General features: G+C 63.2%; 1 protein-coding gene across 1 annotated transcript; it reads left to right on the top strand.

The window, feature by feature from the left end:
• Positions 1–595: 595 nt before the first annotated feature.
• Positions 596–12,900, top strand: LOC309891267 (ubiquitin-like modifier-activating enzyme 1; the record flags this gene model as incomplete). The annotated part of the gene is made up of 11 exons (XM_082785638.1): positions 596–619; positions 709–909; positions 1,652–1,780; positions 3,352–3,426; positions 4,715–4,904; positions 6,936–7,024; positions 7,121–7,213; positions 9,416–9,607; positions 10,735–10,836; positions 11,395–11,495; positions 12,722–12,900. The coding sequence occupies 11 exons, from the start codon at positions 596–598 to the stop codon at positions 12,855–12,857; spliced, it is 1,332 nt and encodes a 443-aa protein (XP_082641764.1). The 3' UTR covers positions 12,858–12,900.
• Between the last annotated feature and the right edge of the window lie 1,765 nt (positions 12,901–14,665).

The raw sequence follows: 14,665 nt of genomic DNA, 5'->3' as shown, positions 1-14,665 counted from the left end.
GGACATCGAGGTCATTGGGGTCAATGGGGACATTGGGGTCATCTGGGGTATTGGGGTCATTGGGGTAAGCAACGACATCCGGCAGCTGCTGCACAACTTCCCCCCGGGGCAGGTACGGGCTTGGGGGCAGTGGGGTCAACGGGGTCAATGGGGTCATCGGGGGGATTGGGGTCAATGGAGTCATTGGGGGCGTTGGGGGTGTTGGGGTCATTGGGGTCATCAGGGGTATTGGGGTCATTGGGGTCAATGGGGACATTGGGGTCATTGGGGACATTGGGGTCATCCGGGGTATTGGGGTCAAAGGGGTCATTGGGGGCGTTGGGGTCAATGGGGACATTGGGGTCATCCGGGGTATTGAGGTCATTGGGGTCAATGGGGACATCGGGGTCATCAGGGTCATTGAGGGTATTGGGGTCAATGGGGGCATTGGAGTCATTGGGGTCGTTGGGGTCAATGGGGTCATTGGGGTCAATGGGGTCATTGGGGTAAGCAACGACATCCGGCAGCTGCTGCACAACTTCCCCCCGGGGCAGGTACGGGGTTGGGGGCAGTGGGGTCAACGGGGTCAATGGGGTCATCGGGGGGATTGGGGTCAATGGGGTCATTGAGGTCATCAGGGGTATTGGGGTCAATGGGGACATTGGGGTCATTGGGGGCGTTGGGGTCATTGGGGTCAATGGGGTCATTGGGGTCATTGGGGTCATTGAGGTCATTGGGGACATTGAGGTCATTGGGGTCAATGGGGACATTGGGGTCATTGGGGTCATTGAGGTCATTGGGGTCATCAGGGGTATTGGGGTCATTGGGGTCATCAGGGGTATTGGGGTCATTGGGGTCATCAGGGGTATTGGGGTCATTGGGGTAAGCAACAACATCCGGCAGCTGCTGCACAACTTCCCCCCGGGGCAGGTACGGGCTTGGGGGCAGTGGGGTCAACGGGGTCATTGGGGTCATCGGGGGGATTGGGGTCAATGGAGTCATTGGGGGCGTTGGGGGTGTTGGGGTCATTGGGGTCATCAGGGGTATTGGGGTCATTGGGGTCAATGGGGACATTGGGGTCATTGGGGTCAATGGGGACATCGGGGTCATCAGGGGGATTGGGGTCAATGGAGTCATTGGGGGCGTTGGGGTCAATGGAGTCATTGGGGGCGTTGGGGGTGTTGGGGTCATTGGGGTCATCAGGGGTATTGGGGTCATTGGGGTCAATGGGGACATTGGGGTCATTGAGGTCATTGGGGTCAATGGGGACATTGGGGTCATTGGGGTCATTGAGGTCATTGGGGTCATCAGGGGTATTGGGGTCATTGGGGTCATCAGGGGTATTGGGGTCATTGGGGTCATCAGGGGGATTGGGGTCAATGGAGTCATTGGGGGCGTTGGGGTCAATGGGGACATTGGGGTCGTTGGGGGTGTTGGGGTCATTGGGGTCATCGGGGGGATTGGCGTCAATGGGGACATTAGGGTCATTGGGGTCATTGAGGTCATTGGGGTCAATGGGGTCAATGGGGACATTGGGGTCAATGGGGTCATTGGGGTCATCAGGAGTATTGGGGTCATTAGGGACATTGAGGTCATTGAGGTCATTGGGGTCAATGGGGACATTGGGGTCATTGGGGTCATTGGGGTCAATGGGGACATTGGGGTCATTGAGGTCATTGGGGTCAATGGGGACATTGGGGTCATTGGGGTCATTGAGGTCATTGGGGTCATCAGGGGTATTGGGGTCATTGGGGTAAGCAACAACATCCGGCAGCTGCTGCACAACTTCCCCCCGGGGCAGGTACGGGGTTGGGGTCAGTGGGGTCAACGGGGTCAATGGGGTCATCAGGGGGATTGGGGTCAATGGGGACATTGGGGGCGTTGGGGTCATTGGGGTCATCAGGGGGATTGGGGTCAATGGAGTCATTGGGGGCGTTGGGGTCAGTGGGGACATTGGGGTCGTTGGGGGTGTTGGGGTCATTGGGGGTATTGAGGTCATTGGGGTCAGTGGGGTCATTGGGGGCGTTGGAGTCATCAGGGTCATTGGGGACATTGGGGTTATCTGGGGCATTGAGGTCATTGGGGTCAATGGGGTCATCAGGGTCAATGGGGTCATTGGGGTCATTGGGGTCATCAGGGTCAATGGGGTCATTGGGGTCATTGGGGTAAGCAATGGCATCCGGCAGCTGCTGCACAACTTCCCCCCGGGGCAGGTACGGGGCACCGGGGTCAGTGGGGTCAATGGGGCCATCAGGGGGATTGGGGTCAACGGGGTCATTGGGGTCATCAGGGGAATTGGGGACATTGAGGTCATTGGGGTCAATGGGGACATTGGGGTCATTGGGGACATTGGGGTCATTGGGGACACTGAGGTCATTGGGGTCATTGGGGACATTGGGGTCATCGGGGGCGTTGGGGTCATTGGGGTCAGTGGGGTCATTGGGGTCAGTAGGGTCACCCAGGGTATTGGGGTCATTGGGGTCAATGGGGACATTGGGGTCATCAGGGTCAGTTGGGTCATTGGGGACATTGGGGTCCTTGGGGTCACCGAGGGTATTGGGGACATTGGGCCATTTTGGGCTGTTTTGGGCTGTTTTGGGGTGTTTGGGGCCATTTTGGGGTGGCCGGGGACCGCTTTGGGGTATTTGGGATCATTTTCGGGTGCCCAGGGGCCGCGTTGGGGTATTGGGTGAAATTTGGGGGTGTTTGGGTCCGTTTAGGGGCGTTTGGGGCTGTTTTGGGGTGTTTGGGGGTATTTTGGGGTGCCAGGTGGCCCTTTTGGGGTGTTGGGGTCATTTGGGATTTTTTGGGGCCGTTTGGTTGCCTGGGGGGCATTTTGGGGTGTTTGGGGCCATTTTGGGGCGGTTTTGGGGTGTTTGGGGCTGTTTTGGGGTGTTTGGGGCCATTTTGGGGTGGTTTTGGGGTGTTTGGGGCCATTTTGGGGTGGTTTTGGGGTGTTGGGACCATTTCGGGATGTTTGGGGCCGTTTTCTTGCCCGGAAGCCATTTTGGGGTGTTTGGGGCCATTTTGGGGCATTTTTGGGGTGTTTTGGGGTGGTTTTGGGGTGTTTGGGGCCATTTTGGGGCGGTTTTGGGGTGTTTGGGGCTGTTTTGGGGTGTTTGGGGCTGTTTTGGGATGCCTGGTGGCCCTTTTGGGGTGTTCAGGACTGTTTTGGGGTGTTAGGGGTGGTTTTGGGGTGTTGGGACCATTTCGGGGTGTTTGGGGCCGTTTGGTTGCCCGGGAGCCATTTTGGGGTGTTTGGGGCCATTTTGGGGCATTTTTGGGGTGTTTTGGGGTGGTTTTGGGGTGTTTGGGGTCATTTTGGGGCGGTTTTGGGGTTTTTGGGGTGCTGACACCACGGTGCCCCCGCAGAAGACCAATTCGGGGACCCTCTTCTGGTCGGGGCCCAAGCGCTGCCCCCACCCCCTCGTCTTCGACCCCGACAACGTGAGTGGGGGCACCCATGGGTGCTGGGGGGAGGGGGCACCTTCGGGTGCCATCGCAAGGCTGTTGGGTGGCGCCAGCACCCTTGGGTGCCACCCCATGACCCTTGGATGCCATCCCTTGAACCTTGGGTGCTCTCCACCCCCATTGGGTGCCACCCCAAGACCCTTGGGTGCCATCCACCCCTGTTGGGTGCCATCCCGACACCCTTGGGTGCCACCCCAAGACCCTTGGGTGCCATCCACCCCTGTTGGGTGCCATCCCAGCACCCTTGGGTGCCACCCCATGACCCTTGGTTGCCATCCCTTGAACCTTGGGTGCCATCCCACCACCCTTGGGTGCCACCCCTTGACCCTTGGGTGCCATTCACCCCCATTGGGTGCCACCCCATGACTGTTGGGTACCACCCATCTCCCTTGGGCACCATCCCAACACCCTTGGGTGCCACCCCAAGACCCTTGGGTGCCACCCCATGACCCTTGGGTGCCATCCCATGACCCTTAGGCACCATCCATGTCCTTTGGGTGCCACCCATCCCCCTTGGGTGCCATCCCATGACCCGTGGGTGCCGTCTCTTGACCCTTGGGTGCCAACCCATGACCCTAGGGTGCCATTCACCCCTGTTGGGCGCCATCCCAACACCCTTGGGTGCCACCCCATGACCCTTGGATGCCATCCCTTGAACCTTGGGTGCTCTCCACCCCCATTGGGTGCCACCCCATGACCCTTGGGTGCCATCCCATGACTGTTTGGCACCGTCTAACCCCTTTGGGTGCCACCCATCTCCCTTGGGTGCCATCCCAACACCCTTGGGTGCCACCCCATGACCTTTGGGTGCCATCCACCCCTGTTGGGTGCCATCCCATGACCCTTGGGTGCCATCCCTTGAACCTTGGGTGCCATCCCAACACCCTTGGGTGCCACCCCAAGACCCTTGGGTGCCATCCACCCCCATTGGGTGCCACCCCATGACCCTTGGGTGCCACCCCATGACCCTTGGGCACCACCCCATGACTGTTTGGCGCCACACAACCCCTTTGGGTGCCACCCATCTCCCTTGGGTGCCACCCCAAGACCCTTGGGTGCCATCCACCCCCATTGGCCACCACCCCAGCACCCTTGGGTGCCACCCCGTGACCCTTGAGCGCCACCCACCTCCCTTGGCCACCACCCCACCCCCCCTTGGGCGCCACCCCCTGACCCTTGGGCACCCCCCACCCCCTCCCCGGCCTCCCCACCTTTCCCCTTACCCCTCCCCGCCTCACCCGCCGCCACCCTTGGGTGCCCCCAGCCCCTGCACCTGGACTACGTGATGGCGGCCGCCAACCTCTTCGCCCAGAGCTACGGCATCGCGGGCTCGCGGGACCGGGCGGCGGTGGCCGAGCTCCTGCGCCACGTCCGCGTCCCCCCCTTCGCCCCCAAGGCCGGGGTGCGCATCCACGTCTCCGACCAGGAGCTGCAGAGCGCCGCCGCCGCCCTGGGTGGGTGCCGGGAGCACCCATGGGTGCCGGGAGGGCGAGGGGAGGGGGTTCAAGGCTTCGGGGGTTGGGTTTTGGGGCGGTCGTGGGTGCCGGAGGGGAGGTGGGGAGGGTGGGGGGAATGGGGTCGGGGGGGTTGGGGGGCACCCTTGGGTGCTATGGGGCTGGAGGTGTGGAGTTGGGCACCCATGGGTGCCGGGAGGGCGAGGGGAGGGGGTTCAAGGCTTCGGGGGTTGGGTTTTGGGGCGGTCGTGGGTGCCGGAGGGGAGGTAGGGAGGGTGGGGGGAATGGGGTCGGGGGGGGTGGGGGGCACCCTTGGGTGCTGGGGGGGTGGGTTTAGGGCACCCATGGGTGCTAGGAGGCAGGAGATAGGGGTTTGGGCACCCATGGGTGCTGGGGAGCAGGAGATAGGGGTTGGGGCACCCATGGGTGCTGTGGAGCTGGAGGTGTGGAGTTGGGGACTCATGGGTGCTATGGGGCAGGAGATAAGGATCTAGGGCACCCATGGGTGCCAGAAGGCTGGACACAGGAGTTTGAGCACCCATGGGTGCTATGGGGCAGTAGGTAGGGGTTGGGGCACCCATGGGTGCTGTGGGGCTGGAGATACAGGTTTAGGGCACCCATGGGTGCCAGAAGGCTGGACATAGGAGTTTGGGTACCCATGGGTGCTATGGGGCAGGAGATAAGGATCTAGGGCACCCATGGGTGCTATGGGCAGGAGGTGGGGGTTGGGGCACCCATGGGTGCTGTGGGGCTGGAGGTGTGGAGTTGGGCACCCATGGTTGCCGGGAGGGCGAGGGGAGGGGGTTCAAGGCTTCGGGGGTTGGGTTTTGGGGCGGCCGGGGGTGCCGGAGGGGAGGTGGGGAGGGTGGGGGGAATGGGGTTGGGAGGGTTGGGGGGCACCCTTGGGTGCTGGGGGGGTGGGGGGATGGGTTTAGGGCACCCATGGGTGCTAGGAGGCAGGAGATAGGGGTTTGGGCACCCATGGGTGCTGGGGAGCAGGAGATAAGGATCTAGGGCACCCATGGGTGCTAGGAGGCAGGAGATAGGGGTTGGGGCACCCATGGGTGCTGTGGGGCTGGAGGTGTGGAGTTGGGCACCAATGGGTGCCAGGAGGGAGGGGGGAGGGGGTTAAAGGCTTCGGGGGTTGGGTTTTGGGGCGGTCGTGGGTGCCGGAGGGGAGGTGGGGAGGGTGGGGGGAATGGGGTTGGGGGGGGTGGGGGGCACCCTTGGGTGCTGGGGGGGGTGGGGTAAGGGGTTTAGGGAGCCCATGGGTGCTAGGAGGCAGGAGATAGGGGTTTGGGCACCCATGGGTGCTGGGGAGCAGGAGATGAGGATCTAGGGCACCCATGGGTGCTAGGAGGCAGGAGATAGGGGTTGGGGCACCCATGGGTGCTGTGGGGCTGGAGGTGTGGAGTTGGGCACCCATGGGTGCTGTGGGGTAGGAGATACAGGTTTAGGGCACCCATGGGTGCCAGAAGGCTGGACATAGGAGTTTGGGCACCCATGGGTGCTATGGGGCAGGAGATAAGGATCTAGGGCACCCATGGGTGCTATGGGCAGGAGGTGGGGGTTGGGGCACCCATGGGTGCTCTGGGGCTGGAGATACAGGTTTAGGGCACCCATGGGTGTTACGAGGCAGGCCATAGGAGTTTGGGCACCCATGGGTGCTATGAACTGGGAGATAGGGTTTGGGGCACCCATGGGTGCTGTGGGGCTGGAGATAAGGTTCTGTGGCACCTATGGGTGCTATGGGGCAGGAGACGGGTTCATAGCACCCATGGGTGCAGTGGAACAGGAGATCCAGGTTAGCAGCACCCATGGGTGCTCTGGGACAGGACTCCACGGCTTCGTAGCACCCCTGGGTGCCACGGGCCGGGAGTCACAACCTCGTGGCACCCACGGGTGCAATGGGGCAGCAGACCACGGGCGCGGGACCCCCGGGGGTTGGGGTGGCGTGTGTGTGGCTGCGGGCGTTGCGGGGGCACCCTTGGGTGCTGCTGTCCCATGGGTGCCCCCCCCCCGTCCCCGCAGACGACGGGCGGCTGGAGGAGCTCAAGGCCTCGCTGCCCAGCCCCGAGGAGCTGCCCGGCTTCCGCATGTACCCCATCGACTTCGAGAAGGTGGGTGCCGCCCCTCCCCCGCCCCCCAGCACCCATGGGTGCTCCTCCTCACCTCCCCCCCCCACCCATGGGTGCCGCCCCCCCCCCCCCCCCCAGGACGACGACACCAACTTCCACATGGATTTCATCGTCGCCGCCTCCAACCTGCGGGCCGAGAACTACGACATCCCGCCGGCCGACCGGCACAAGGTGGGTGCCAAGGGGCACCCATGGGTGCTAGGGGGGTCCTATGGGTGCTGCGGGGGTCCCATGGGGGTGCTATAGGGGTCTCAGAGGTGCTGGGGAGTCCCGGGGGTGCTGTGGGAGTCCTATGGGTGCCATAAAGGGATCCTATGGGTGCTGTGGGGGTCCTATGGGTGCTGGGAGGTCCCGTGGGTGCTGTAGGGTTCCTGTGGGTGCTGGGAGGTCCTATGGGTGCTGGGGGGGTCCCATGGGTGCTATGGGGTCCAAAGGGGGTCCTATGGGTGCTGTGGGGGTCCTATGGGTGCTGGGAGGTCCCATGGGTGCTGTAGGGATCCTGTGGGTGCTGGGAGGTCCTATGGGTGCTATAGTAGTCTTACAGGTACTGGGAGGTCCTATGGGTGCTGGGGGGTCCTGCGGGTGCTATGGGGGTCCCATGGGTGCTATGGGGTCCAAAGGGGGTCCTGTGGGTGCTGGGAGGTCCCATGGGTGCTATGGGGTCCTATGGGTGCTATAGGGATCCTATGGGTGCTGGGGGGGTCCCATGGGTGCTATGGGGTCCAAAGGGGGTCCTGTGGGTGCTGTGGGGGGGGTCCTGTGGGTGCTGGGAGGTCCCGTGGGTGCTATGGGGTCCTATGGGTGCTATAGGGATCCTATGGGTGCTGGGGGGGTCCCATGGGTGCTATGGGGTCCAAAGGGGGTCCTATGGGTGCTGGGGGAGTCCTGTGGGTGCTGGGAGGTCCTCTGGGTGCTGTGAGGGCCCTATGGGTGCTATAGGAGTCTTACAGGTGTTGGGAGGTCCTATGGGTGCTGGGGGGTCCTGTGGGTGCTATAGGGGTCCTACAGGTGCTATGGGGTCCCTGTGGGTGCTGTAGGGTCTTAAAGGTGCTATAGGGTCCCTATGGGTGCTGTAGGGTCCTTATGGGCGCTATAGGATCCCTATGGGTGCTATAGGGTCCTTTTGGGTGGTATAGGGTCCCTTTGGGTGCTATAGGGTCCTTTTGGGTGCTATAAGGTCCTTATGGGTGCTATAGGTTCCCTAGGGGTGCTATAGGGTTCCTGTGGGTACTGTAAGGTCCCTATGGGTTCTATAGGGTCATTTTGGGTGCTGTAGGGTCCCTACGGGTGTCTTGTGGGTGCTCTAGGGGTCACTATGGGTGCTATAAGGGATCTTATGGGTGCTGTAGGGTCCTTCTGGGTGCTGTGGGTTCTCTATGCATGCTATAGGGTCCCTATGGGTGCTGTAGGGTTCTTATGCGTGCTATAGGGTCCTTTTGGGTGCTGTGGGTTCTCTATGGGTGCTGTAAGCTCCCAGTGGGTGCTGTAGGGTCCCTATGGATGCTATAGGGACTTATGGGTGCTGTAGGGTCTTATGGGTGCTACAGGGTCCCAGTGGGTGCTATAGGGTCCCTGTGGGTACTGTAAGGTCCTTTTGGGTGCTATAGGGTCCCTATGGGTGCTGTAGGGTCTTATGGGTGCTGTAGGGTCCTTCTGGGTGCTGTGGGTTCTCTGTGGGTGCTATAGGGTCCCAGTGGGTGCTGTAAGGTCCCTACGATTTCTGTAGGGTCCCAGTGGGTGCTACAGGGTCCCAGTGGGTGCTGTAGATCCCTGTGGGTGCTATAGGGTCCCTGTGGGTACTGTAAGGTCCTTTTGGGTGCTGTAGGATCCCAGTGGGTGCTATAGGGTCCCAGTGGGTGCTGTGGGTTCTCTATGGGTGCTGTAAGCTCCCAGTGGGTGCTATAGGGTCCCTATGGATGCTATAGGGTCTTATGGGTGCTATAGGGTCCCAGTGGGTGCTGTAGGTCCCTGTGGGTGCTATAGGGTCCCAGTGGGTGCTATAGAGTCCCAATGGATGCTATAGGGTCTTATGGGTGCTGTAGGGTCTATTTTGGGTGCTGTGGGTTCTCTATGGGTGCTACAAGCTCCCAGTGGATGCTATAGGGTCTATGGGTGCTATAGGGTCCTTTTGGGTGCTGTAGGTTCTCTTTGGGTGCTATAGGGTCCCTATGGATGCTATAGGGTCTTATGGGTGCTGTAGGGTCTATTTTGGGTGCTACAAGCTCCCAGTGGGTGCTGTAGGGTCTATGGGTGCTATAGGGTCCTCACGGGTGCCGCGGGCTCCCTCCAGCCCCCAGATACAGGTCGGGGGGGGGCCACACCCGGGTTTTTGGGGTGGGGGCAGCGCTTGGTGACCCCGCTCCCCGTGCGCAGAGCAAGCTGATCGCGGGCAAGATCATCCCGGCCATCGCCACCACCACGGCGGCGGTTGTGGGGCTGGGCTGCCTGGAGCTCTACAAGCTGGTGCAGGGCCACCGGCGCCTGGCCTCCTACAAGAACGCCTTCCTCAACCTCGCCCTGCCCTTCGTCGGCTTCTCCGAGCCCCTCGCCTGTCCCCGCAACAAGGTGAGGGGGCCGGCCCCATAGGGCTCTGCCCCATGGAGCTCTGCCCCATAGGGCTGTGCCCCATAGAGCTCTGTTCCATAGGGCTGTGCCCCGTAGAGCTCTGCCCCATAGAGCTCTGCCCTATAGGGTCCTGCCCGATAGAGCTCTGCCCCATAGGGCTCTGCCCCATAGGGCTGTGCCCCATAGAGTTCTGTCCCATAGGGCTGTGCCCCATAGAGCTCTGCCCCATAGAGCTCTGCCCTATAGGGTCCTGCCCCATAGAGCTCTGCCCCATAGGGCTCTGCCCCATAGGGCTGTGCCCCATAGAGCTCTGCCCTCTAGGACTGTGCCCCATAGAGCTCTGCCCCATAGAGTTCTGCCCTCTAGGGCTGTGCCCCATAGAGCCCTGCCCCATAGAGTTCTGCCCTCTAGGGCTGTGCCCCATAGAGCTCTGCCCTCTAGGGCTGCGCCCCATAGAGCTCTGTTCCATAGGGCTGTGCCCCATACAGCTCTGCCCCATAGAGCTCTGCCCCATAGAGTTCTGCCCCATGGAGCTCTGCCCCATAGAGCTCTGCCCCATAGAGCTCTGCCCTATAGGGTCCTACCTCATGGAGCTCTGCCCCATAGAGCTCTGCCTTCTAGGGCTGTGCCCCATAGAGCTCTGCCCCATAGAGCTCTGCCCTATAGAGCTCTGCCCCATAGAGCTCTGCCCCATGGCGCCCTGCCCTATAGGGCACTGCCCCATAGAATCCTGCCCTATAGGGTCATTCCCCATAGAGCCCTGCCCCATAGGGCACTGCCCCATAGAGCTCTGCCCTCTAGGGCTGTGCCCCATAGAGCCCTGCCCCATAGACCTGGGGCAAGTGGTGCTGCCCTGTACGGGACTGTTGAGGCTCCCAGTGGGGTTGGAGCGCTGCCCCACAGCACTCTGCCCCATAGCACCCTGCCCCATAGCCCTGTGGGTTCCCCATGGGTCCCAGTGCCCCTTTTCTGAACTCCCAGTTGCCCCCATATGGATCCCAGTGCTCGCTGTGGGTCTGCCCCCGATGCTGTGGGTCTGCCCCCGATGCCGTGGGTCTGACCCCGATTCTGTGGGTCTGACCCCGATGCCGTGGGTCTGACCCCGATTCTGTGGGTCTGACCCCCAGTACTACGAGGTGGAGTGGACGCTGTGGGACCGGTTCGAGGTGCAGGGGCTGCAGCCTGACGGGCAGGAGATGACGCTGCGCCAGTTCCTCGCCTACTTCAAGGTACTGGGAGCACTGGGGGGCACTGGGAGGGCAGCTGGGGGGCTGGGGAGGGGGCACTTGGGGGTCTGGGGGGGCACTTGGGGGTCCGGGGGGGGCAGTTAAGGGTTTGGGGGGGCAACAGCTGAGGGTCAGCGGGGCAGTTGGGTATAGGAGGGCTGGGGTAGGTGGGAGGTCGGGGGGGCAATTGGGGGTCTGGGGGGGAAGTTGGGGGTCTGGGGGGGGCACTTGGGGGTCTGGGGGGGCACTTAGGGGTCCGGGGGGGCAACAGCCGAGGGTCAGCAGGGCAGTTGGGTGCCAGGGGGCTGGGGCAATTGGCGGTCTGGGGGGGCACTTGGGGGTCCGGGGGGGGCACTTAGGGGTCCGGGGGGGCAACAGCCGAGGATCAGCAGGGCAGTTGGGTGCCAGGGGGCTGGGGCACTTGGGGGTCTGGGGGGGGGCACTTGGGGGTCTGGGGGGGGCAGTTGTGGGTCTGGGAGGGTACTTGGGGGTCCGGGGGGGCAGTTGTGGGTCCGGGGGGGGCAGTTGTGGGTCTGACGCCCCCCGTCCCCCCCCCCCCAGAAGGAGCACCGGCTGGAGATCACGATGCTGTCGCAGGGCGTCTCCATGCTCTACTCCTTCTTCATGCCGGCCGCCAAGCTGCGCGAGCGCCACGACCAGCCGTAGGGCACCCATGGGTGGGGGGGGGGCGGGGGGGCACCCATGGGTGGGGGGGATAAGGGGGGGCACCCATGGGTGGGGTGGGGGTGGGGGGGCACCTATGGGTGGGGGGGACAAGGGGGGGCACCCATGGGTGGGGGGGACAAAGGGAGGCACCCATGGGTGGGGGGGACAAGGGGGGGCACCCATGGGTGGGGGGGACAAGGGGGGGCACCCATGGGTGGGGGGGACAAGAGGGGGCACCCATGGGTGGGGGTGGGGGGGCACCTATGGGTGGGGGGGACAAAGGGAGGCACCCATGGGTGGCAGGGGGTGGGGGGGCACCCATGGGTGGGGGGGACAAGGGGAGCACCCATGGGTGGGGGAAAGCAGAGCAGGGGGGACCTGGGGGTGGGGGGCACCCGTGGTGAGGCCACCAGTGGGCACCGGGACCAGCACCCACCCCATAACCACGGCCCTGACCCCATAGGGACAGTCCCCGTGTCCCTAAGGCCACCACCATTGGTCACCACGTTGAGAAACCCACCCCATAGCCGCGTCCCTGACCCCATAGGGTGACCCTCCCCATATCCAAGCCCCCCACCATTGACCACTGCGTTGAGAAACCCACCCCATAGCCGTGTCCCTGACCCTATAGGGTGACCCTCCCCATATCCAAGGCCACCACTGTTGACCACCATGACCGGAACCCACCCCATAACCACATCCCTGACCCCATAGGGTGACCCTCCCCATATCCCTAAGCCCACCATGCCCAGCACCCACCCCATAACCACATCCTTGACCCCATAGGGTGACCGTCCCCATATCCAAGGCCACCATGACCAGGATCAACCCCATAGCCATGACCCCAACCCTATAGGGTGACCCTCCCCATATCCAAGCCCAGCACCCACCCCATAGCCGTGTCCCTGACCCCATAGGGTGACCCTCCCCATATCCCTAAGCCCACCATGCCCAGCACCCACCCCATAGCCATGACCCCAACCCCATAGGGTGACCCTCCCCATATCCAAGCCCAGCACCCACCCCATAGCCGTGTCCCTGACCCCATAGGGTGACCCTCCCTATATCCAAGCCCACAACCAACCCCATAGCCACATCCTTGACCCTATAGGGTGACTGTCCCCATATCCAACCCCACAACCCACCCCATAGCCACGTCCTTGACCCCATAGGGTGACCCACCCCATATCTCCTCCCCCACCCCACATCCCCTCCCCCCTAGGATGACGGAGATCGTGGCGCGGGTGTCGAAGAAGAAGGTCGGTCGCCACGTCAAGGCGCTGGTGTTCGAGCTGTGCTGCAACGACGACAGCGACGCCGACATCGAGGTGCCCTACGTGCGCTACGCCATCCGCTAAGCCCCGCCCCCCCGGGGGGCGGGCCCTCGCACGGACACGCCCACCCCCACCCCCCCACCCACCCACCCACCCACCCACACACCCCGGTTCCTCCCGCCGGCCCCGCCCCCTTTTCCCCCTCGCTCGGCCCCGCCCCTTTTTCCTTCTTTAGTCGTCGTTTGGTGTCTCGGCCCCGCCCCCTCCTCCTCCTCCTCCTCCTCCTCCTCCTCCTCCCTCCCCTTCCGGGCTGTGGAGGGGGCGGGGCTTGCAGGGGGGCTCCGCCCAATAAATAGAGAGGTTGGCAGGCGGCGGCGGTGTGATTGGTGGGGGGGGGGGGGAAGGGGGAGGGGCCAAGATGGTCACATGTTTAGGGGGAGGAGCCAAGATGATAGGGGGAGGGGCCAAGATTGTGGAGGGGAGGGGCCAATAATGTAGGGGGTGGGGTCAAGATGGCTGCTGGTGGTAGAGGGAGGGGCCAAGACTGTGGGGGAGGGGCCAAGATGACCACTGGTGGTAGGGGGAGGAGTCAATAATCCAGGGGGAGGAGCCAAGGTGGTCACAGGCTTAGGGGGAGGAGCCAAGATTATAGGGGGAGGGGCCAAGATTGTGGAGGGGAGGGGCCAATAATGTAGGGGGTGGGGTCAAGATGGCTGCTGGTGGTAGGGGGAGGAGTCAATAATCCAGGGGGAGGAGCCAAGGTGGTCACAGGCTTAGGGGGAGGGGCCAATAATAGAGGGGGAGGAGCCAAGATGGCTGCTGGCTCGGGGGGAGGAGCCAATAGTGTAGGGGGAGGGGCCAATAATGGAGTGGAGAAGCCAAGATGGCCACTGGCTTGGGGGAGGGGCCAAGTGTTGGGGGTGGAGCCAAATTTGTGGGGGGAGGAGCCAAGGTGGTCACAGGTTTAGGGGGAGGAGCCAAGATGGCCGCTGGCTCGGGGGGCGGAGCCAAGATGGCCACGAGCTTAGGGGGAGGGGCCAATAATAGAGGGGGAGGAGCCAAGATGGCCACTGGTGGTAGGGGGAGGAGCCAAAAATCCAGGGGGAGGAGCCAAGAATGTTGGGGGTGGGGTCAAAATTGTGGGGGGAGGAGCCACAACGGTCACATGTTTAGGGGGAGGGGCCAATAGTGTAGGGGGAGGGGCCAATAATGGAGGGGAGGAGCCAAGATGGCCACTGGGGTTAGGAGGAGGAGCCAAGTGTTGGGGGTGGAGCCAAATTTGTGAGGGGAGGAGCCAAGGTGGTCACAGGCATAGGGGGAGGAGCCAAGATAATAGGGGGAGAGGCCAATAATAGAGGGGGAGGAGCCAAGATGGCTGCTGGTGGTAGGAGGAGGAGCCAAGTGTTGGGGGGTGGAGCCAAATTTGTGTGGGGGAGGAGCCACGGTCGTCACAGCTTTAGGGGGAGGAGCCAAGATGGCTGCTGGTGGTAGGGGGAGGAGCCAAGGTGGCCACATGCTTAGGGGGAGGAGCCAAGATGGCTGCTGGCTCGGGGGGAGGGGCCAAGATGGCTGCTGGGGGTAGGGGGCGGAGCCAAGACCGCGAGGGGGCGGAGCCAAGAGCGCAGGGGGCGGAGCCAAGACAGATGGGGGGACACGGAGCCAGCGGCCTTTATTGGACGGGCCGCGTCACGTGACGCCGCAAGGCGACGTCACCGCAAGGCGACATCATCACCGCGTGACGTCACCGGGTCACATGACGTCAGCGGGTGGTCACATGACGTCCCCGGGGGGTCACGTGACGCCCCCCGCAGCAGCTCCCGGTACCTGCGCGCGGCCCCGCAGGCGGCTCCCTGCAGCCCGGCCACCGCCACCGCCAGGCGCACCCCTGGGGG

Source organism: Aythya marila (genome assembly GCF_965140915.1).
Source record: "Aythya marila genome assembly, contig: HAP1_HAP1_SCAFFOLD_108, whole genome shotgun sequence".
NCBI classification, from domain to species: Eukaryota; Metazoa; Chordata; class Aves; order Anseriformes; family Anatidae; genus Aythya; species Aythya marila.
Note: the sequence above shows the minus strand (reverse complement) of the source record. Positions and strands in the feature narration are given on the sequence as shown.